Below are 18,619 nucleotides of genomic sequence, written 5' to 3'. Positions count from 1 at the left end.
AACCATTTAAAGGCATTGCTACCAAATACTAATTGAGTGCAAACTTCTGACCCACTGGGAATGTGATGAAAGAAATAAAAAGAAATAAAACCTGAAATAAATCTCTATTATTCTGACATTTCACATTTTTTAAATAAAATGGTGATCCTAACTGACCTAAGATATATATATATAAAATCTCTGAAAGTGTGACAGAAAAAACATCAGATTTTTTAGTTTTTGTGTTCACACGTTCAACAAGGAGTTTGTAATGCGTTCAGTGTCCCCCTGCAGTTCATTTATGGCCTTTATCACACCTCATACTGGTACCACAGATGGACAATGTATGTAAGATGCATAACAGGACATTTGAGAAAACTGCCCTTAAGCACAGGTCTAGGATCAGTGTAACCCCACGCCCTAACCCTCACCAACGGGGAGAATAACTGTCCCAAGATCAGTGTCTAGGTCTAACTTTACAACTTAATTTCTAGGGAGAGACAGAAAAAGAGAGTTACATAAATGCTCTTTCGTTCGATCTAGGAGAGAAGTAGGAAGGAAAAGATCGCGCGAGAAAGACATTGTTGTGCGACAGAAGTGTCTCCACTTCCTGTGTCGTCATCAACATGCGACCAAACCTGGAGCGAGAAGTGGGAGATTCGAAGTAGCAAAACAAGCAACGGTAATTTCATATTTCATTAAACAAATGCCATCTACGATTAGTTAAAAACGAAAAAGGAAAACCACGACATCGGAGTAAGGTAATATAACTTACTGTGTATAAGAATGTTCTTGTTTCTGGCACAAATGGTTTTGCATGACTGTCAATAACATAGCTAGCTAACTAACTCGACAGAGATGCGTATAAAGGGTTATCGACGTGATACTTATTATTGTCATGTTGCCAACTCCCATGGTAATCGATACTGTATTTTGCGTGCGACTAGCGCACGTCACTTCAGGCTTGAATGAAAAAGCCCTCTGCTTTCCCCTTATAGCCACAAGCCTTGGTAGTTCGCCGTGATAAAATAATGCTTAGTATTTCGCGTTGTGACCGCAGGAACATCGGTTTGAATCCAGGTCACTGCATTGCAATGTCAAACCATGAGGGCAATTTTTTTTATTATTTAAATTAATAAGATAGGTAATGATATCTCAGAACTGTAATTGTCACATGTTGTTTGGCGTGAGGGTTAGTATCTCATGATAAGCTGTAGATCACACTATATACCAAGAGTTCTCATCTATATTCTTTATAGCTGTCTATTTACCACCAGAGGCGGTGTGCTCCCGGTAGAGGCGGTGTGCTCCCGGTAGAGGCGGAGTGCTCCCGGTGAATTTTTAGCAGGTGAATTTTTTTTTAAATTTTCTAATGATTATGCTAGCTATGGCTACATACAGAATCTAGCTATCTATCTTAAAAATAGTTTACGAAACCCTTTTTGTCACGGTAGGATGCTAAAGCACTGCCAAAAGTCTTGAGTGTGCAAAATCGACATGCTGCAAAGTGGACAAATGTAATGATTGCTCGCAAATTTTTAAGTTTACAAGTTTGGGAATGTGTTTACAAATACAGATGGTTCTTTTCATGTTCAACACTCATTAGTTACACATTTTGCAAATTGTGTTTACAACTAGAAAAATATATTCTACCAACTCAAATCATTACGTCAATGATTTTACCTCCGTACCTCTGCTGTAGCTATGCGATCAAAGGCTACGACATCATGTAGATCCGTGTGGTACATTTTGAATTTATGCACCTCTGCTGTAGCTATGCGATCAAAGGCTACAGCATCATCTAGATCCGTGTGGTACATTTTGAATTCATGCACCTCTGCTGTAGCTATGCGATCAAAGGCTACAGCATCATCTAGATCCGTGTGGTACATTTTGAATTCATGCACCTCTGCTGTAGCTATGCGATCAAAGGCTACAGCATCATCTAGATCCGTGTGGTACATTTTGAATTCACGCACCTATTCTGCCGTCTCCCTGGTTTGTCAGACATTCTGCCGTTCTGTTCCAGATCCATACAGCTATGGCTGCCTCCATCCTACTAAACTACACTTACTGTTCAGATCCATACAGCTATGGCTGCCTCCATCCTACTAAACTACACTTACTGTTCAGATCCATACAGCTATGGCTGCCTCCATCCTACTAAACTACACTTACTGTTCCAGATCCATACAGCTATTTTCTGCCTCCATCCTACTAAACTACACTTACTGTTCCAGATCCATACAGCTATGGCTGCCTCCATCCTACTAAACTACACTTACTGTTCCAGATCCATACAGCTATGGCTGCCTCCATCCTACTAAACTACACTTACTGTTCCAGATCCATACAGCTATGGCTGCCTCCATCCTACTAAACTACACTTACTGTTCCAGATCCATACAGCTATGGCTGTCTACATCCTACTAAACTACACTTACTGTTCCAGATCCATACAGCTATGGCTGCCTCCATCCTACTAAACTACACTTACTGTTCCAGATCCATACAGCTATGGCTGCCTCCATCCTACTAAACTACACTTACTGTTCCAGATCCATACAGCTATGGCTGCCTCCATCCTACTAAACTACACTTACTGTTCCAGATCCATACAGCTATGGCTGCCTACATCCTACTAAACTACACTTACTGTTCCAGATCCATACAGCTATGGCTGCCTCCATCCTACTAAACTACACTTACTGTTCCAGATCCATACAGCTATGGCTGCCTACATCCTACTAAACTACACTTACTGTTCCAGATCCATACAGCTATGGCTGCCTACATCCTACTAAACTACACTTACTGTTCCAGATCCATACAGCTATGGCTGCCTCCATCCTACTAAACTACACTTACTGTTCCAGATCCATACAGCTATGGCTGCCTCCATCCTACTAAACTACACTTACTGTTCCAGATCCATACAGCTATGGCTGCCTCCATCCTACTAAACTACACTTACTGTTCCAGATCCATGCAGCTATGGCTGCCTCCATCCTACTAAACTACACTTACTGTTCCAGATCCATACAGCTATGGCTGTCTACATCCTACTAAACTACACTTACTGTTCCAGATCCATACAGCTATGGCTGCCTCCATCCTACTAAACTACACTTACTGTTCCAGATCCATACAGCTATGGCTGCCTCCATCCTACTAAACTACACTTACTGTTCCAGATCCATACAGCTATGGCTGCCTCCATCCTACTAAACTACACTTACTGTTCCAGATCCATACAGCTATGGCTGCCTCCATCCTACTAAACTACACTTACTGTTCCAGATCCATGCAGCTATGGCTGCCTCCATCCTACTAAACTACACTTACTGTTCCAGATCCATACAGCTATGGCTGTCTACATCCTACTAAACTACACTTACTGTTCCAGATCCATACAGCTATGGCTGCCTCCATCCTACTAAACTACACTTACTGTTCCAGATCCATACAGCTATGGCTGCCTCCATCCTACTAAACTACACTTACTGTTCCAGATCCATACAGCTATGGCTGCCTCCATCCTACTAAACTACACTTACTGTTCCAGATCCATACAGCTATGGCTGCCTCCATCCTACTAAACTACACTTACTGTTCCAGATCCATACAGCTATGGCTGCCTACATCCTACTAAACTACACTTACTGTTCCAGATCCATACAGCTATGGCTGTCTACATCCTACTAAACTACACTTACTGTTCCAGATCCATACAGCTATGGCTGCCTCCATCCTACTAAACTACACTTACTGTTCCAGATCCATACAGCTATGGCTGCCTCCATCCTACTAAACTACACTTACTGTTCCAGATCCATACAGCTATGGCTGCCTCCATCCTACTAAACTACACTTACTGTTCCAGATCCATACAGCTATGGCTGCCTACATCCTACTAAACTACACTTACTGTTCCAGATCCATACAGCTATGGCTGCCTCCATCCTACTAAACTACACTTACTGTTCCAGATCCATGCAGCTATGGCTGCCTCCATCCTACTAAACTACACTTACTGTTCCAGATCCATACAGCTATGGCTGCCTCCATCCTACTAAACTACACTTACTGTTCCAGATCCATACAGCTATGGCTGCCTCCATCCTACTAAACTACACTTACTGTTCCAGATCCATGCAGCTAATAATAACTAATACAAGATAAGTATACCTACATAATACGTGTTTTTAATAAGTAGTAGGAAGTGATCGGAGCAACACCGGGATCAAGCAAGGTAATGATTAACACCGTAAAGCAGTCCTAGCGGGAGCTGTCAACGCCGCCACCATCCACCCTGTCAGACAACAGCGATTGGGGCTGCAGCCTCTGATGTAATTCATTCTATTTTCAATGGTTTTTGTTCCTTCCTGTGTTGTGTGTGCGTGTGTGTGTGTGTGTGTAGCATGGCGACCCCCAGTAAGACCCCGCCAGGTTCTGACCCCAAGCAGCTGGAGAGGACCGGGACGGTCCGGGAGATCGGCTCTCAGGCGGTGTGGTCTCTGTCTTCCTGTAAACCAGGTGAGTTCAGTTGGGTTCTATTCATTAGTGCACACTGTTGCAAAAAAAAATGTTTTGCAAAGGTAATGAAAACTAGTTATTGGACCATTCAGGACAGTCCCTCCCGGGTTTCAGTTTGTTTGTTGTCTGATGAACTCAACCCTTGTGTTTTCCTCCGTCTCTGATGAACTCATCCCTGGTGTTCTTTCTCTGCTCCTCTAGTCAGCTGACTGGTGAACTCGTACACTGACTCTGCCCCCCTCCCTCTAGGTTTTGGTGTGGACCAGCTGAGAGATGATAACTTGGAGACATACTGGCAGTCTGATGGATCCCAGCCACACCTAGTCAACATCCAGTTTAGGTACAGTCTGTATCCCTTTCTCCCTGCCTACCTGCCTTTCTCCCTGCCTGCCTGCCTTTCTCCCTGCCTGCCTGCCTTTCTCCCTGCCTGCCTGCCTTTCTCCCTGCCTGCCTGCCTTTCTCCCTGCCTGCCTGCCTTTCTCCCTGCCTGCCTGACTTTCTCCCTGCCTGCCTGACTTTCTCCCTGCCTGCCTGACTTTCTCCATGCCTGCCTGACTTTCTCCCTGCCTGCCTGACTTTCTCCCTGACCTACCTGACTTTCTCCCTACCTGCCTGCCTGACTTTCTCCCTGCCTACCTGACTTTCTCCCTGACCTACCTGACTTTCTCCCTGCCTGCCTGCCTGCCTACCTGACTTTCTCCCTGCCTTTCTCCCTGCCTGACTTTCTCCCTGCCTGCCTGACTTTCTCCCTGCCTGCCTGCCTTTCTCTCTGCCTGCCTGACTTTCTCCCTGCCTACCTGACTTTCTCCCTGCCTGCCTGACTTTCTCCCTGCCTGCCTGACTTTCTCCCTGCCTGCCTGACTTTCTCCCTGCCTGCCTGACTTTCTCCCTCCCTGCCTGACTTTCTCCCTGCCTTTCTCCCTACCTGACTTTCTCCCTGCCTGCCTGACTTTCTCCCTGCCTACCTGACTTTCTCCCTGCCTGCCTGACTTTCTCCCTGCCTTTCTCCCTGCCTGCCTTTCTCCCTGCCTGCCTGCCTTTCTCCCTGCCTGCCTGACTTTCTCCCTGCCTGCCTGACTTTCTCCCTGCCTACCTGACTTTCTCTCTGCCTGCCTGACTTTCTCCCCGCCTGCCTGACTTTCTCCCCGCCTACCTGACTTTCTCCCCGCCTACCTGCCTTTCTCTCTGCCTACCTGACTTTCTCCCTGCCTACCTGACTTTCTCCCTGCCTACCTGACTTTCTCCCTGCCTGCCTGACTTTCTCCCTGCCTACCTGACTTTCTCCCTGCCTACCTGACTTTCTCCCTGCCTGCCTGCCTGCCTACCTGACTTTCTCCCTGCCTACCTGACTTTCTCCCTGCCTACCTGACTTTCTCCCTGTCTACCTGCCTTTCTCCCTGCCTACCTGACTTTCTGCCTGTGACTGAATTAGTCAATCAGGATCTCAATGAAGGCATCTCCAACATACATCATTCCTCTCTTCCTTCTCTCCTCGGGAGAAAGATCATCATTCATCTCTTCCTTCTCTCCTTCTCTCCTCAGGAGAAAGACTATCATTCATCTCTTCCTTCTCTCCTCCTCTCCTCGGGAGAAAGATCATCATTAATCTCTTCCTTCTCTCCTTCTCTCCTCAGGAGAAAGACTATCATTCATCTCTTCCTTCCCCCTCCTCTCCTCAGGAGAAAGACTATCATTCATCTCTTCCTTCTCTCCTCAGGAGAAAGACCATCATTCATCTCTTCCTTCCCCCTCCTCTCCTCAGGAGAAAGACTATCATTCATCTCTTCCTTCTCTCCTTCTCTCCTCAGGAGAAATACTATCATTCATCTCTTCCTTCTCTCCTCAGGAGAAAGACTATCATTCATCTCTTCCTTCTCTTCCTTCTCTCCTCAGGAGAAAGACCATCATTCATCTCTTCCTTCTCTCCTCCTCTCCTCAGGAGAAAGACCATCATTCATCTCTTCCTTCTCTCCTCAGGAGAAAGACCATCATTCATCTCTTCCTTCTCTCCTCCTCTCCTCAGGAGAAAGACCATCATTAATCTCTTCCTTCTCTCCTCCTCTCCTCAGGAGAAAGACCACAGTGAAGATGTTGTGTATGTATGCAGACTACAAGTCAGACGAGAGCTACACCCCCAGTAAGATCTCTGTCAGAGTAGGAAACAACTTCCACAACCTGCAGGAGATCAGAGTAAGAACTTTAACTGTTATGTGATGTTATGTGTATCAGTGTCTACATGTTATAACTGTTATGTGTATCAGTGTCTACATGTTATAACTGTTATGTGTATCAGTGTCTACATGTTATAACTGTTATGTATCAGTGTCTACATGTTATATCTGTTATGTGTATCAGTGTCTACATGTTATAACTGTTATATGATGTTAAGTATCAGTGTCTACATGTTATAACTGTTATATGTATCAGTGTCTACATGTTATAACTGTTATGTATCACATGTTATATGTATCAGTGTCCACATGTTATAACTGTTATGTGAGTTATCAGTGTCTACATGTTATAACTGTTTGTAACTGTTATGTGATGTTATGTGTATCAGTGTCTACATGTTATAACTGTTATGTGTATCAGTGTCTATGTTATGTATCAGTGTCTACATGTTATAACAGTGTGTATCAGTGTCTACATGTTATAACTGTTATGTGTATCAGTGTCTACATGTTATAACTGTTATGTGATGTTATAACTGTTATGTGTATCAGTGTCTACATGTTATAACTGTTATGTGTATCAGTGTCTACATGTTATAACTGTTATGTGTATCAGTGTCTACATGTTATAACTGTTATGTGTATCAGTGTCTACATGTTATAACTGTTATGTGATGTTATAACTGTTATGTATCAGTGTCTACATGTTATAACTGTTATGTGATGTTATAACTGTTATGTATCAGTGTCTACATGTTATAACTTATGTGATGTTATAACTGTTATGTATCAGTGTCTACATGTTATAACTGTTATGTGTATCAGTGTCTACATGTTATAACTGTTATGTGATGTTATAACTGTTATGTGTATCAGTGTCTACATGTTATAACTGTTATGTGTATCAGTGTCTACATGTTATAACTGTTATGTGATGTTATAACTGTTATGTGTATCAGTGTCTACATGTTATAACTGTTATGTATCAGTGTCTACATGTTATAACTGTTATGTGATGTTATAACTGTTATGTGATGTTATAACTGTTATGTATCAGTGTCTACATGTTATAACTGTTATGTGTATCAGTGTCTACATGTTATAACTGTTATATGTATCAGTGTCTACATGTTATAACTGTTATGTATCAGTGTCTACATGTTATAACTGTTATGTGATGTTATAACTGTTATGTGTATCAGTGTCTACATGTTATAACTGTTATGTGTATCAGTGTCTACATGTTATAACTGTTATGTGTATCAGTGTCTACATGTTATAACTGTTATGTCATGTTATAGCTGTTATTACTAAGGCATTAACGATACGAGACCTCGGCACTATGAACCCCAATGAATTCAACATGTTATGTGATGTTATAATAACAGTGTCTACATTTTAAATAGAACCATGTTATAACTGTTATGTGATGTTATAACTGTAGGCTCAGTGTCTACCTAAGTCGGCCTGTAACTGTTATATGTATCAGTGTCTACCTGTTAAGTCGGCCTGTAGGCTCAGCCCTAAGTGTGTATCAGTGTCTACCTGTTATGTGCTGTTATTACTAGGCTAGAACCCCTAAGTCAAACATAACATGTTTTAGGCTAGAACCCTAAGTCGGCCTGACCTAGGCTAAGTCGCCCTAGGCTAGTCGGCCTGTAGGCTAGCCCTAAGTCGGCCTGTAGGCTAGCCCTAAGTCGGCCTGTAGGCTAGCCCTAAGTCGGCCTGTAGGCTAGCCCTAAGTCGGCCTGTAGGCTAGACCTAAGTCGGCCTGTAGGCTAGACCTAAGTCGGCCTGTAGGCTAGACCTAAGTCGGCCTGTAGGCTAGACCTAAGTCTAGACCTAAGTCGGCCTGTAGGCTAGACCTAAGTCGGCCTGTAGGCTAGACCTAAGTCGGCCTGTAGGCTAGACCTAAGTCGGCCTGTAGGCTAGACCTAGGTCGGCCTGTAGGCTAGACCTAGGTCGGCCTGTAGGCTAGACCTAGGTCGGCCTGTAGGCTAGACCTAGGTCGGCCTGTAGGCTAGACCTAGGACGGCCTGTAGGCTAGACCTAGGTCGGCCTGTAGGCTAGACCTAGACCTAAGTCGGCCTGTAGGCTAGACCTAGAGTCGGCCTGTAGGCTAGACCTAAGTCGGCCTGTAGGCTAGACCTAAGTCGGCCTGTAGGCTAGACCTAAGTCTAGACCTAAGTCGGCCTGTAGGCTAGACCTAAGTCGGCCTGTAGGCTAGACCTAAGTCGGCCTGTAGGCTGGACCGGCCTGTAGGCTAGACCTAAGTCTAAGTCGGCCTGTAGGCTGAGGGCCTGTAGGCTAGACCTAAGTCGGCCTGTAGCTAGCCCTAAGTCGGCCTGTAGGCTAGAACCCTATGAGTTCTGTAGGCAGACCTAAGTCGGCCTGTAGGCTAGACCTAGAGTCGGCCTGTAGGCTAGACTGTAGGCTGGCAAGTCTAGGCCTAAGTCGGCCTGTAGGCTAGCCCTAAGTCGGCCTGTAGGCTAGCCCTAAGTCGGCCTGTAGGCTAGACCTAAGTCTAGGCCTAAGTCGGCCTGTAGGCTAGCCCTAAGTCGGCCTGTAGGCTAGCCCTAAGTCGGCCTGTAGGCTAGACCTAAGTCAGTCGGCCTGTAGGCTAGACCTAAGTCAGTCGGCCTGTAGGCTAGACCTAAGTCAGTCGGCCTGTAGGCTAGACCTAAGTCGGCCTGTAGGCTAGACCTAAGTCGGCCTGTGCTAGAGGCTAGCTGTAGGCTAGAAGTCGGCCTGTAGGTCTAGCCCTAAGTCGGCCTGTAGGCCCTAAGTCGGCCCTAAGACCTAAGGCCTGTAGGCTAGCCTAAGTCCTAAGGCCTAGAAGTCGGCCTGTAGGCTAGACCTAAGTCAGTCGGCCTGTAGGCTAGACCTAAGTCAGTCGGCCTGTAGGCTAGACCTAAGTCAGTCGGCCTGTAGGCTAGACCTAGTCAGTCGGCCTGTAGGCTAGACCTACTCTGTGTTGTATACCATCGTCTCGTAAGTAAAGCAGTGGGGTTGGGAGGGGGGGACACATTGTAGTCTGTGTGTTTTGGGCACGTTGTAATCAAAATTCTAATCTTAACTTGCGTAGATTTCAAACAAACCTTTTGTGAGGCTCAGCCGGGATGGTTGGATCCATAAACCAGTAGGGCTTCCTCCGTCATCGTTTTAAATCTCCAGGCTGGGAACGTCCTGGCCTCCCAGTCGACTACGTCGGCGATGGACAGAGAAACGGTAACGTTACCGGTGCGTGTTTTCTCCGCTGCTCAACGCGCGGTGTTGTGTAGCTCGTCGTTGTTCGCGGCTAATGTCACCGAAAGCTCCGCTACATTCGTAGAGCCCTCCGTGTGCCAAAGCAAGCTAGGACATGATCTAATCAGCGGAAGATGGAATTAAAAGTGAAATGAGAAGTATATGGTACAATGACCAAGAGCCAACAGCTAGGCTGCTATTCAGTCGTCTGACTAGAGGTGATATTATTTGTAGCTGAAGGAAGCACATGCTCAATTAGCCAACCAGCTTTTCTCGGTTTTGATGCTGTCAAGACGAGTATTAAATAATCATATTGGATGATAAATTAACTAGCTGTGACAAGCTAAAAGTTAGTATTCTACCGCGAGTCGGCTTGTTATGGTTGGCTGCTGTCTATCCCTCCCTCCTTGTCACTCTCAAGGCCCCTCCTAATCTCTCTCTCGTAGCCCCTCCTCCCCCTGCTCTCTCTCTCGTAGCCCCTCCTCCCCCTGCTCTCTCTCTCGTAGCCCCTCCTCCCCCTGCTCTCTCTCTCGTAGCCCCTCCTCCCCCTGCTCTCTCTCTCGTAGCCCCTCCTCCCCCTGCTCTCTCTCTCGTAGCCCCTCCTCCCCTGCTCTCTCTCTCGTAGCCCCTCCTCCCCCTGCTCTCTCTCTCGTAGCCCCTCCTCCCCTGCTCTCTCTCTCGTAGCCCCTCCTCCCCCTGCTCTCTCTCAGTAGCCCCTCCTCCCCCTGCTCTCTCTCTCGTAGCCCCTCCTCCCCCTGCTCTCTCTCTCGTAGCCCCTTCTCCCCCTGCTCTCTCTCTCGTAGCCCCTCCTCCCCCTGCTCTCTCTCTCGTAGCCCCTTCTCCCCCTGCTCTCTCTCTCTCGTAGCCCCTTCTCCCCCTGCTCTCTCTCTCGTAGCCCCTCCTCTCCCTGCTCTCTCTCTCGTAGCCCCCCTCCCCCTGCTCTCTCTCTCGTAGCCCCTCCTCCCCCTGCTCTCTCTCTCGTAGCCCCTCCTCCCCCTGCTCTCTCTCTGTAGCCCCTCCTCCCCCTGCTCTCTCTCTCGTAGCCCCTCCTCCCCCTGCTCTCTCTCTCGTAGCCCCTTCTCCCCCTCTCTCTCTCTCGTAGCCCCTCCTCCCCTGCTCTCTCTCTCGTAGCCCCTCCTCCCCCTGCTCTCTCTCTCGTAGCCCCTTCTCCCCTGCTCTCTCTCTCGTAGCCCCTCCTCCCCTGCTCTCTCTCTCGTAGCCCCTTCTCCCCTGCTCTCTCTCTCTCGTAGCCCCTCCTCCCCCTGCTCTCTCTCTCTGTAGCCCTTCTCCCCTGCTCTCTCTCTCGTAGCCCCTCCTCCCCCTGCTCTCTCTCTCGTAGCCCCTTCTCCCCCTGCTCTCTCTCTCGTAGCCCCTTCTCCCCCTGCTCTCTCTCTCTCGTAGCCCCTCCTCTCCCTGCTCTCTCTCTCGTAGCCCCTCCTCCCCCTGCTCTCTCTCTCTCGTAGCCCCTCCTCTCCCTGCTCTCTCTCTCGTAGCCCCTCCTCCCCCTGCTCTCTCTCTCGTAGCCCCTTCTCCCCCTGCTCTCTCTCTCTCAAGGCCCCTCCTCTCTCTCAAGGCCCCTCCTCTCTCTCGTAGCCCCTCCTCCCCCTGCTCTCTCTCTCTGTCTCTCTCTCTGTGTCTCTCTGTCTCTCAAGGCCCCTCCTCTCTCTCTCTTGAGCTGTATCAGCTCTGGTTAATAAAGTAGCTTACAAATAGACTTTTCTGCTGGTCTCTATATTGAGAAATGTATTTATGCATATTTGTCCGGGTGGGAAAGCCCCAGGTCCATTTCGGAATGGGTCCAACTTTTTAGATTTCTACTTGAGAAGCGCAACATAACAGTCCCTGTCGCAACAGACAACACCGGGAACATAGTGAATGATGTCACAACGCACTCACTCCTCTTCCTCCTCGCTCTTCCCCTTCTTCCTCTTCGCTCTTCCTCTTCTTCCTCCTCGCTCTTCTTCCTCATCCTCGCTCTTCTTCCTCCTCACTCTTCCCCTTCTTCCTCCTTGCTCTTCTTCCTCCTCGCTCTTCTTCCTCCTCACTCTTCCCCTTCTTCCTCCTCGCTCTTCTTCCTCCTCGCTCTTCTTCCTCCTCGCTCTTCCCCTTCTTGCTCCTCGCTCTTCTTCCTCCTCGCTCTTCTTCCTCCTCACTCTTCCCCTTCTTCCTCCTCGCTCTTCCCCTTCTTCCTCCTCGCTCTTCTTCCTCCTCACTCTTCCCCTTCTTCCTCTTCGCTCTTCCTCCTCGCTCTTCTTCCTCCTCGCTCTTCTTCCTCCTCGCTCTTCTTCCTCCTCGCTCTTCTTCCTCCCCGCTCTTCTTCCTCCTTGCTCTTCTTCCTCCTCGCTCTTCCTCTTCTTCCTCCTCGCTCTTCCTCTTCCTCATCCTCGCTCTTCTTCCTCCTCGCTCTTCCCCTTCTTCCTCCTCGCTCTTCTTCCTCCTCGCTCTTCTTCCTCCTCGCTCTTCTTCCTCCTCGCTCTTCTTCCTCCTCGCTCTTCCTCTTCTTCCTCCTCGCTCTTCTTCCTCCTCGCTCTTCCCCTTCTTCCTCCTCACTCTTCCCCTTCTTCCCCTTCTCTCACTCTTCCCCTTCTTCCTCCTCACTCTTCCCCTTCTTCCTCCTCGCTCTTCTTCCTCCTCACTCTTCTTCCTCCTCACTCTTCCCCTTCTTCCTCCTCGCTCTTCCCCTTCTTCCTCCTCGCTCTTCTTCCTCCTCACTCTTCCCCTTCTTCCTCCTCGCTCTTCTTCCTCCTCACTCTTCCCCTTCTTCCTCCTCGCTCTTCTTCCTCCTCCTCCTCCTCTTCCCTTCTTCTTCCTCCTCGCTCTTCTTCCTCCTCGCTCTTCTCCTTCTTCCTCCTCGCTCTTCTTCTTCTTCCTCCTCGCTCTTCTTCTTCTTCCTCCTCGCTCTTCTTCCTCCTCGCTCTTCCCCTTCTTCCTCCTCGCTCTTCTTCCTCCTCGCTCTTCTTCCTCCTCACTCTTCCCCTTCTTCCTCCTCGCTCTTCTTCCTCCTCGCTCTTCCCCTTCTTCCTCCTCGCTCTTCCCCTTCTTCCTCCTTGCTCTTCCCCTTCTTCCTCCTTGCTCTTCCCCTTCTTCCTCCTTGCTCTTCTTCCTCCTCGCTCTTCCCCTTCTTCCTCCTCGCTCTTCTTCCTCTTCGCTCTTCCCCTTCTTCCTCCTTGCTCTTCTTCCTCCTCGCTCTTCCCCCTTCTTTCCTCGCTCTTCTCGCTCTTCCTTCTTCCTCCTCGCTCTTCTTCCTCCCGCTCTTCTCTCGCTCTTCTTCCTCCTCGCTCTTCCCCTTTTTCCTCCTCGCTCTTCTTCCTCCTCGCTCTTCTTCCTCTTCGCTCTTCTTCCTCCTCACTCTTCCCCTTCTTCCTCCTTGCTCTTCTTCCTCCTCGCTCTTCCCCTTCTTCCTCCTCGCTCTTCCCCTTCTTCCTCCTCGCTCTTCTTCCTCCTCGCTCTTCACCTTCTTCCTCTTCCTCCTCCTCACCCTTCCTCTTCTTCCTCCTCTTCTTCCTCACTCTTCCTCCTCACTCTTCCCCTTCTTCCTCCTCGCTCTTCTTCCTCCTCGCTCTTCCCTTCTTCCTCTTCCTCCTCCTCACCTTCCTCCACCTCCCCCACTGCAGCAGTTAGAGATGGTAGAGCCTAGCGGTTGGATCCACATCCCCCTTCTGGACACAGTCAACAACCCCATCAGGTACATTTATATGTGTTGTTCTGACAAGTGTCTCAAACACACTGCTTTTACCAATGATATTCTATATGTTAAATTCTCTGTCCTAATGTATTCATTTGTCAGGACGTTCATGATCCAGATAGCTGTGTTAGCCAACCACCAGAACGGCAGAGACACGCACATGAGACAGATCAAAGTGTATACCCCCGTGGAGGAGAGCTCCATCGGCAAGTTCCCAAGATGCACCACGGTCGACTTCATGATGTACCGCACCATCAGATGACACTGAGGGTTCCGGGTGGAACCTCCTCAGGGTTCCGAATAGAACTTTCCAGAGTTCCGGGTGGAACCCTTAAGTGTACAGTGGTGACAAATAAGGGAATTGGAATGCTAAGTTTTTTTTTTTAAGTGAAATATTATTCTAATTTTCAAGTTAACCTGAAATCCTTTTCATTTAAGAATTAAATGTAGCCAATCAATGTATTATGGTCTCGGTCTGTATCCCAAATAGCACCCTATTCCCTATATAGTGTACTACTTTAGACCAGAGCCCTATTCCCTATATAGTGTACTACTTTAGACCAGAGCCCTATTCCCTATATAGTACACTACTTTAGACCAGAGCCCTATTCCCTATATAGTGTACTACTTTAGACCAGAGCCCTATTCCCTATATAGTAGACTACTTTAGACCAGAGCCCTATTCCCTATATAGTGTACTACTTTAGACCAGAGCCCTATTCCCTATATAGGCTCTGGTATAAAGTAGTGCACTATATAGGGCCCTGTCTAAAGTAGTGCACTATATAGGGAATAGGGCTCTGGTCTCTCTGTGTGTTATTGATGTTGTTAATTCCATATTAGTCTGATGGCCTTTCGGTTGGTGTCTGATGTGAAGATGATTTGCAGACTTCAGCGAGACCATTTAAGGTTTTACTCCCCGTGTGACTAGACCTGCTGTCTGACTGGGAATGAATGTCAAATGTATGTATGTATCTCTCTGTCTGTTGTTGAATTAAATGTATTTTGAGTTTGATCCCCGTAGGTCTGCTTTTACTAGCTACTATAGGTCTGCTTTTACTAGCTATAGGTCCAAGCCTAATCCAGTGTTATACCACAGTTTAACCAGCAGGAGGCACTGTCCCCCCTCTGAAGGGAGAATCTGGTACTGCAGCACAGGATATTGGATGGATAGCATGCAAGGGGTGGGTTTTAAATGAGGTACATTTTCCATTTTATACACAGTACCAGTCAAAAGTTTTAGAACACCTACTCACTCAAGGGTTTTTCTTTATTTTGTACATTTTACATTTAAGTCATTTAGCAGACGCTCTTATCCAGAGCGACTTACAAATTGGTGCTTTCACCTTAAGACATCCAGTGGAACAGCCACTTTACAATAGTGCATCTAAATCTTTTAAGAGGGGGGGGGGGGGGGGGTGAGAAGGATTACTTTATCCTATCCTAGGTATTCCTGAAAGAGGTGGGGTTTCAGGTGTCTCCGGAAGGTGGTGATTGACTCCGCTGTCCTGGCGTCGTGAGGGAGTTTGTTCCACCATTGGGGGGCCAGAGCAGCGAACAGTTTTGACTGGGCTGCGTGGGAACTGTACTTCCTCAGTGGTAGGGAGTCGAGCAGGCCAGAGGTGGATGAACGCAGTGCCCTTGTTTGGGTGTAGGGCCTGATCAGAGCCTGGAGGTAGTGAGGTGCCGTTCCCCTCACAGCTCCGTAGGCAAGCACCATGGTCTTGTAGCGGATGCGAGCTTCAACTGGAAGCCAGTGGAGAGAGCGTACTATTTTTTTGTACTATTACTATATTGTACTATTTTCTACTCTGTACATTAGTAGTGAAGACATCAACACTATGAAATAACACATATGGAATCATGTAGTAACCAAAAAAGTGTTAAACAAATCAAAATATATTTTAGATTCCTCAAAGTAGCCACCCTTTGCCTTGATGACAGCTTTTCACACTATGCATTTTCTCAACCAGCTTCACCTGGAATGCTTTTCCAACAGTATTGAAGGAGTTCCCACATATGCTGAGCATTTGTTGGCTTTTTTCTGTGATCTGACTCATCCCAAACCATCTCAAATGGGTTGACGTCAGGTGATTGTGGAGGCCAGGTCATCTGATGCAGCACTCCATCACTCTCCTTCTTGGTCAAATAGACATTACACAGCCTGGAGGTGTGTTATGGGTCATTGTCCTGTTGAAAAACAAATGATAGTCCCACTAACTGCAAACCAGATGGGATGGCGTATCGCTGCAGAACGCTGTGGTAGTCATGCTGGTTAAGTGTGCCTTGAATTCTACATAAATCACAGACAGTGTCACCAGCAAAGCACCCCCACACCACCTCCTCCTCCATGCTTCACGGTGGGAACCACACATGCAGAGATCATCCGTTCACCTACTCTGCATCTCACAAAGACAAGGCGGGTTGGAACCAAAAATCTAACATTTGGATTCATCAGACCAAAGGATGTCCATTGCTCGTGTTTCTTGACCAAAGCAAGTCTCTTATTCTCATTGGTGTCCTTTAGGGTTTCTTTGCAGTAATTCGACCATAAAGGCCTGATTCACGCAGTCTCCTCTGAACAGTTGATGTTGAGATGTGTCTGTTACTTGAACTCTGAAGCATTTATTTGGGCTGCAATTTCTGAGGCTGCTGGTTACTCGAATGAACCTATCCTCTGCAGCAGAGGTAACTCTGGGTTTTCCTTTCCTGTGGCGGTCCTCATGAGAGACAGTTTCATCATAGCGCTTGATGGTTTTTCCGACTCCACTTGAAGAAACTTTCAAAATTTCTTGAAAGTTTCCAGATTGACTGACCCTCATGTCTTAAAGTAATGATGGAGTGTCATTTCTCTTTGCTTATTTGAGCTGTTCTTGCCATAATATGGACTTGGTCTTTTACCAAATAGGTCTGTCTTCTGTATACCAACCCTACCTTGTCACAACACAACTGATTGGCTCAAACACATTAAGAAGGAAATAAATTCCACAAATGTACTTTTAACAAGACACATCTGTTAATCGATATGCATTCCAGGTGACTACCTCATGAAGCTGGTTGAGAGAATGCCAAGAGTGTGCAAAGCTGTCATCAAGGCAAAGGGTGGCTACTTTGAAGAATCTCAAATATAAAATATATTTTGATTTGTTGAACACCTTTTTGGTTACTTCATGATTCCATTTGTGTTATTTCATAGTTTTGATGTCTTCACTGTTATTCTACAATGTAGAAAATAGTTGTTTTTTTTTAAATAGAAAAACCCTTGAATGAGTAGTGTGTTCAAACTTTTGACTGGTACTGTATGTACATTTATGACCTCACAACTGGGAAGTAAGAGATTCCAGGGAGCATTTGAAGGCAGCACGTTGGTACTGTATATTCCTCTTTGAGTTGTCAGTGGCCTGTAAAGGAGACGAGGTTGAATTCTGCCTGGAAACAACCTGCACACAACGTCCTCGTCAAGTCTACTTCCTGACAGAGCGAGAGCCCGAGAGAAGCACACTCTTGACTATGTACTGACACAGTGAGCGTAGCCTTGCTTTTGAGAAAGACCGTCGTAGGTAGACTTGGCACACTGCCCACAAAAGGAGGTGGAAACTGAGCTGCACTTCCTGACCTCCTGACACATATTTTCCTCAGATTACACACAAAGAATTCAGAAACAAATCCAATGTTGATAAACTCCCATATCTACTGGGTGAAATACCACCGTTTTTCCATCACAGCAGCAAGATGTGTGACCTGTTGCCACGAGAAAAGGGCAACCAGTGAAGAACAAACACCATTGTAAATACAACCCATATTTATGTTTTTTTTTTCGTTTTTGTACTTGAATTATTGGCACATCATTACAACACTGTATATACACACAATATGACATTTGTAATGTCTCTATTATTGTGGAACTGTTGTGTGTAATGTTTACTGTTCGTTTTTTGTTTAACTTTTGTTTATTATCTAGTTCACTTCGCTTTGGCAATGTAAACATATGTTTCCTCATAAAGCCCTTTAGAATTCAAATTCAAATTGAGAGAGAACCACAGGGAGACAGAGAGCATCCTGTCAGAGGGGAGGACCAGAGAGAGAGTGAGCATCCTGTCAGAGGGGAGGGCCAGAGAGAGAGTGAGCATCCTGTCAGAGGGGAGGGCCAGAGAGAGAGAGTGAGCATCCTGTCAGAGGGGAGGGCCAGAGAGAGAGAGTGAGCATCCTGTCAGAGGGGAGGGCCAGAGAGAGAGTGAGCATCCTGTCAGAGGGGAGGGCCAGAGAGAGAGTGAGCATCCTGTCAGAGGGGAGGACCAGAGAGAGAGTGAGCATCCTGTCAGAGGGGAGGACCAGAGAGAGAGAGAGCATCCTGTCAGAGGGGAGGGCCAGAGAGAGAGTGAGCATCCTGTCAGAGGGGAGGACCAGAGAGAGAGAGAGCATCCTGTCAGAGGGGAGGGCCAGAGAGAGAGTGAGCATCCTGTCAGAGGGGAGGGCCAGAGAGAGAGTGAGCATCCTGTCAGAGGGAGGGCCAGAGAGAGAGTGAGCATCCTGTCAGAGGGAGGGCCAGAGAGAGAGAGAGCATCCTGTCAGAGGGGAGGGCCAGAGAGAGAGTGAGCATCCTGTCAGAGGGGAGGGCCAGAGAGAGAGAGTGAGCATCCTGTCAGAGGGGAGGGCCAGAGAGAGAGAGTGAATATCCTGTCAGAGGGGAGGGCCAGAGAGAGAGTGAGCATCCTGTCAGAGGGGAGGGCCAGAGAGAGAGAGTGAGCATCCTGTCAGAGGGGAGGGCCAGAGAGAGAGTGAGCATCCTGTCAGAGGGGAGGGCCAGAGAGAGAGTGAGCATCCTGTCAGAGGGGAGGACCAGAGAGAGAGTGAGCATCCTGTCAGAGGGGAGGACCAGAGAGAGAGAGAGCATCCTGTCAGAGGGGAGGGCCAGAGAGAGTGAGCATCCTGTCAGAGGGGAGGACCAGAGAGAGAGAGAGCATCCTGTCAGAGGGGAGGGCCAGAGAGAGAGTGAGCATCC

The 18,619-nt window shown here is 47.5% G+C and overlaps 1 protein-coding gene across 6 annotated transcripts; it reads left to right on the top strand.

The window, feature by feature from the left end:
- Nucleotides 1-555: 555 nt before the first annotated feature.
- anapc10 (anaphase promoting complex subunit 10) lies at nucleotides 556-14,632 on the top strand. 6 transcript variants are annotated; one of them, XM_029654290.2, is made up of 7 exons: nucleotides 582-661; nucleotides 1,239-1,327; nucleotides 4,400-4,515; nucleotides 4,765-4,855; nucleotides 6,585-6,705; nucleotides 13,547-13,617; nucleotides 13,720-14,632. In XM_029654290.2, exons 3-7 carry the CDS (start codon nucleotides 4,401-4,403, stop codon nucleotides 13,877-13,879), a joined length of 558 nt encoding a protein of 185 aa, XP_029510150.1. In that variant the 5' UTR covers nucleotides 582-661; nucleotides 1,239-1,327; nucleotide 4,400; the 3' UTR covers nucleotides 13,880-14,632. The 6 variants fall into 6 exon arrangements, with proteins under 6 accessions (XP_029510152.1, XP_029510150.1, XP_029510149.1 ...); XM_029654289.2 differs by having other exon boundaries at nucleotides 588-740; nucleotides 1,257-1,327; XM_029654287.2 differs by having other exon boundaries at nucleotides 588-740.
- Nucleotides 14,633-18,619: the final 3,987 nt, after the last annotated feature.

This window comes from Oncorhynchus nerka, linkage group LG12, assembly GCF_034236695.1.
Source record: "Oncorhynchus nerka isolate Pitt River linkage group LG12, Oner_Uvic_2.0, whole genome shotgun sequence".
Lineage (NCBI taxonomy): Eukaryota > Metazoa > Chordata > Actinopteri > Salmoniformes > Salmonidae > Oncorhynchus > Oncorhynchus nerka.
The sequence above is the reverse complement of the archived record's forward strand: the minus strand, read 5'-3'. Positions and strand labels throughout refer to the sequence as shown.

Coding starts and splice junctions, on each gene's coding strand:
- anapc10 (XM_029654292.2), top strand. CDS start 4,401: ATGGCGACCCCCAGTAAGACCCCGCCAGGTTCTGACCCCAAGCAGCTG. Junction 4,856..6,584: donor CTAGTCAACATCCAGTTTAG/GTACAGTCTGTA, acceptor TCCTCTCCTCAG/GAGAAAGACCACAGTGAAGA. Junction 6,706..13,546: donor ACAACCTGCAGGAGATCAGA/GTAAGAACTTTA, acceptor CCCCCACTGCAG/CAGTTAGAGATGGTAGAGCC.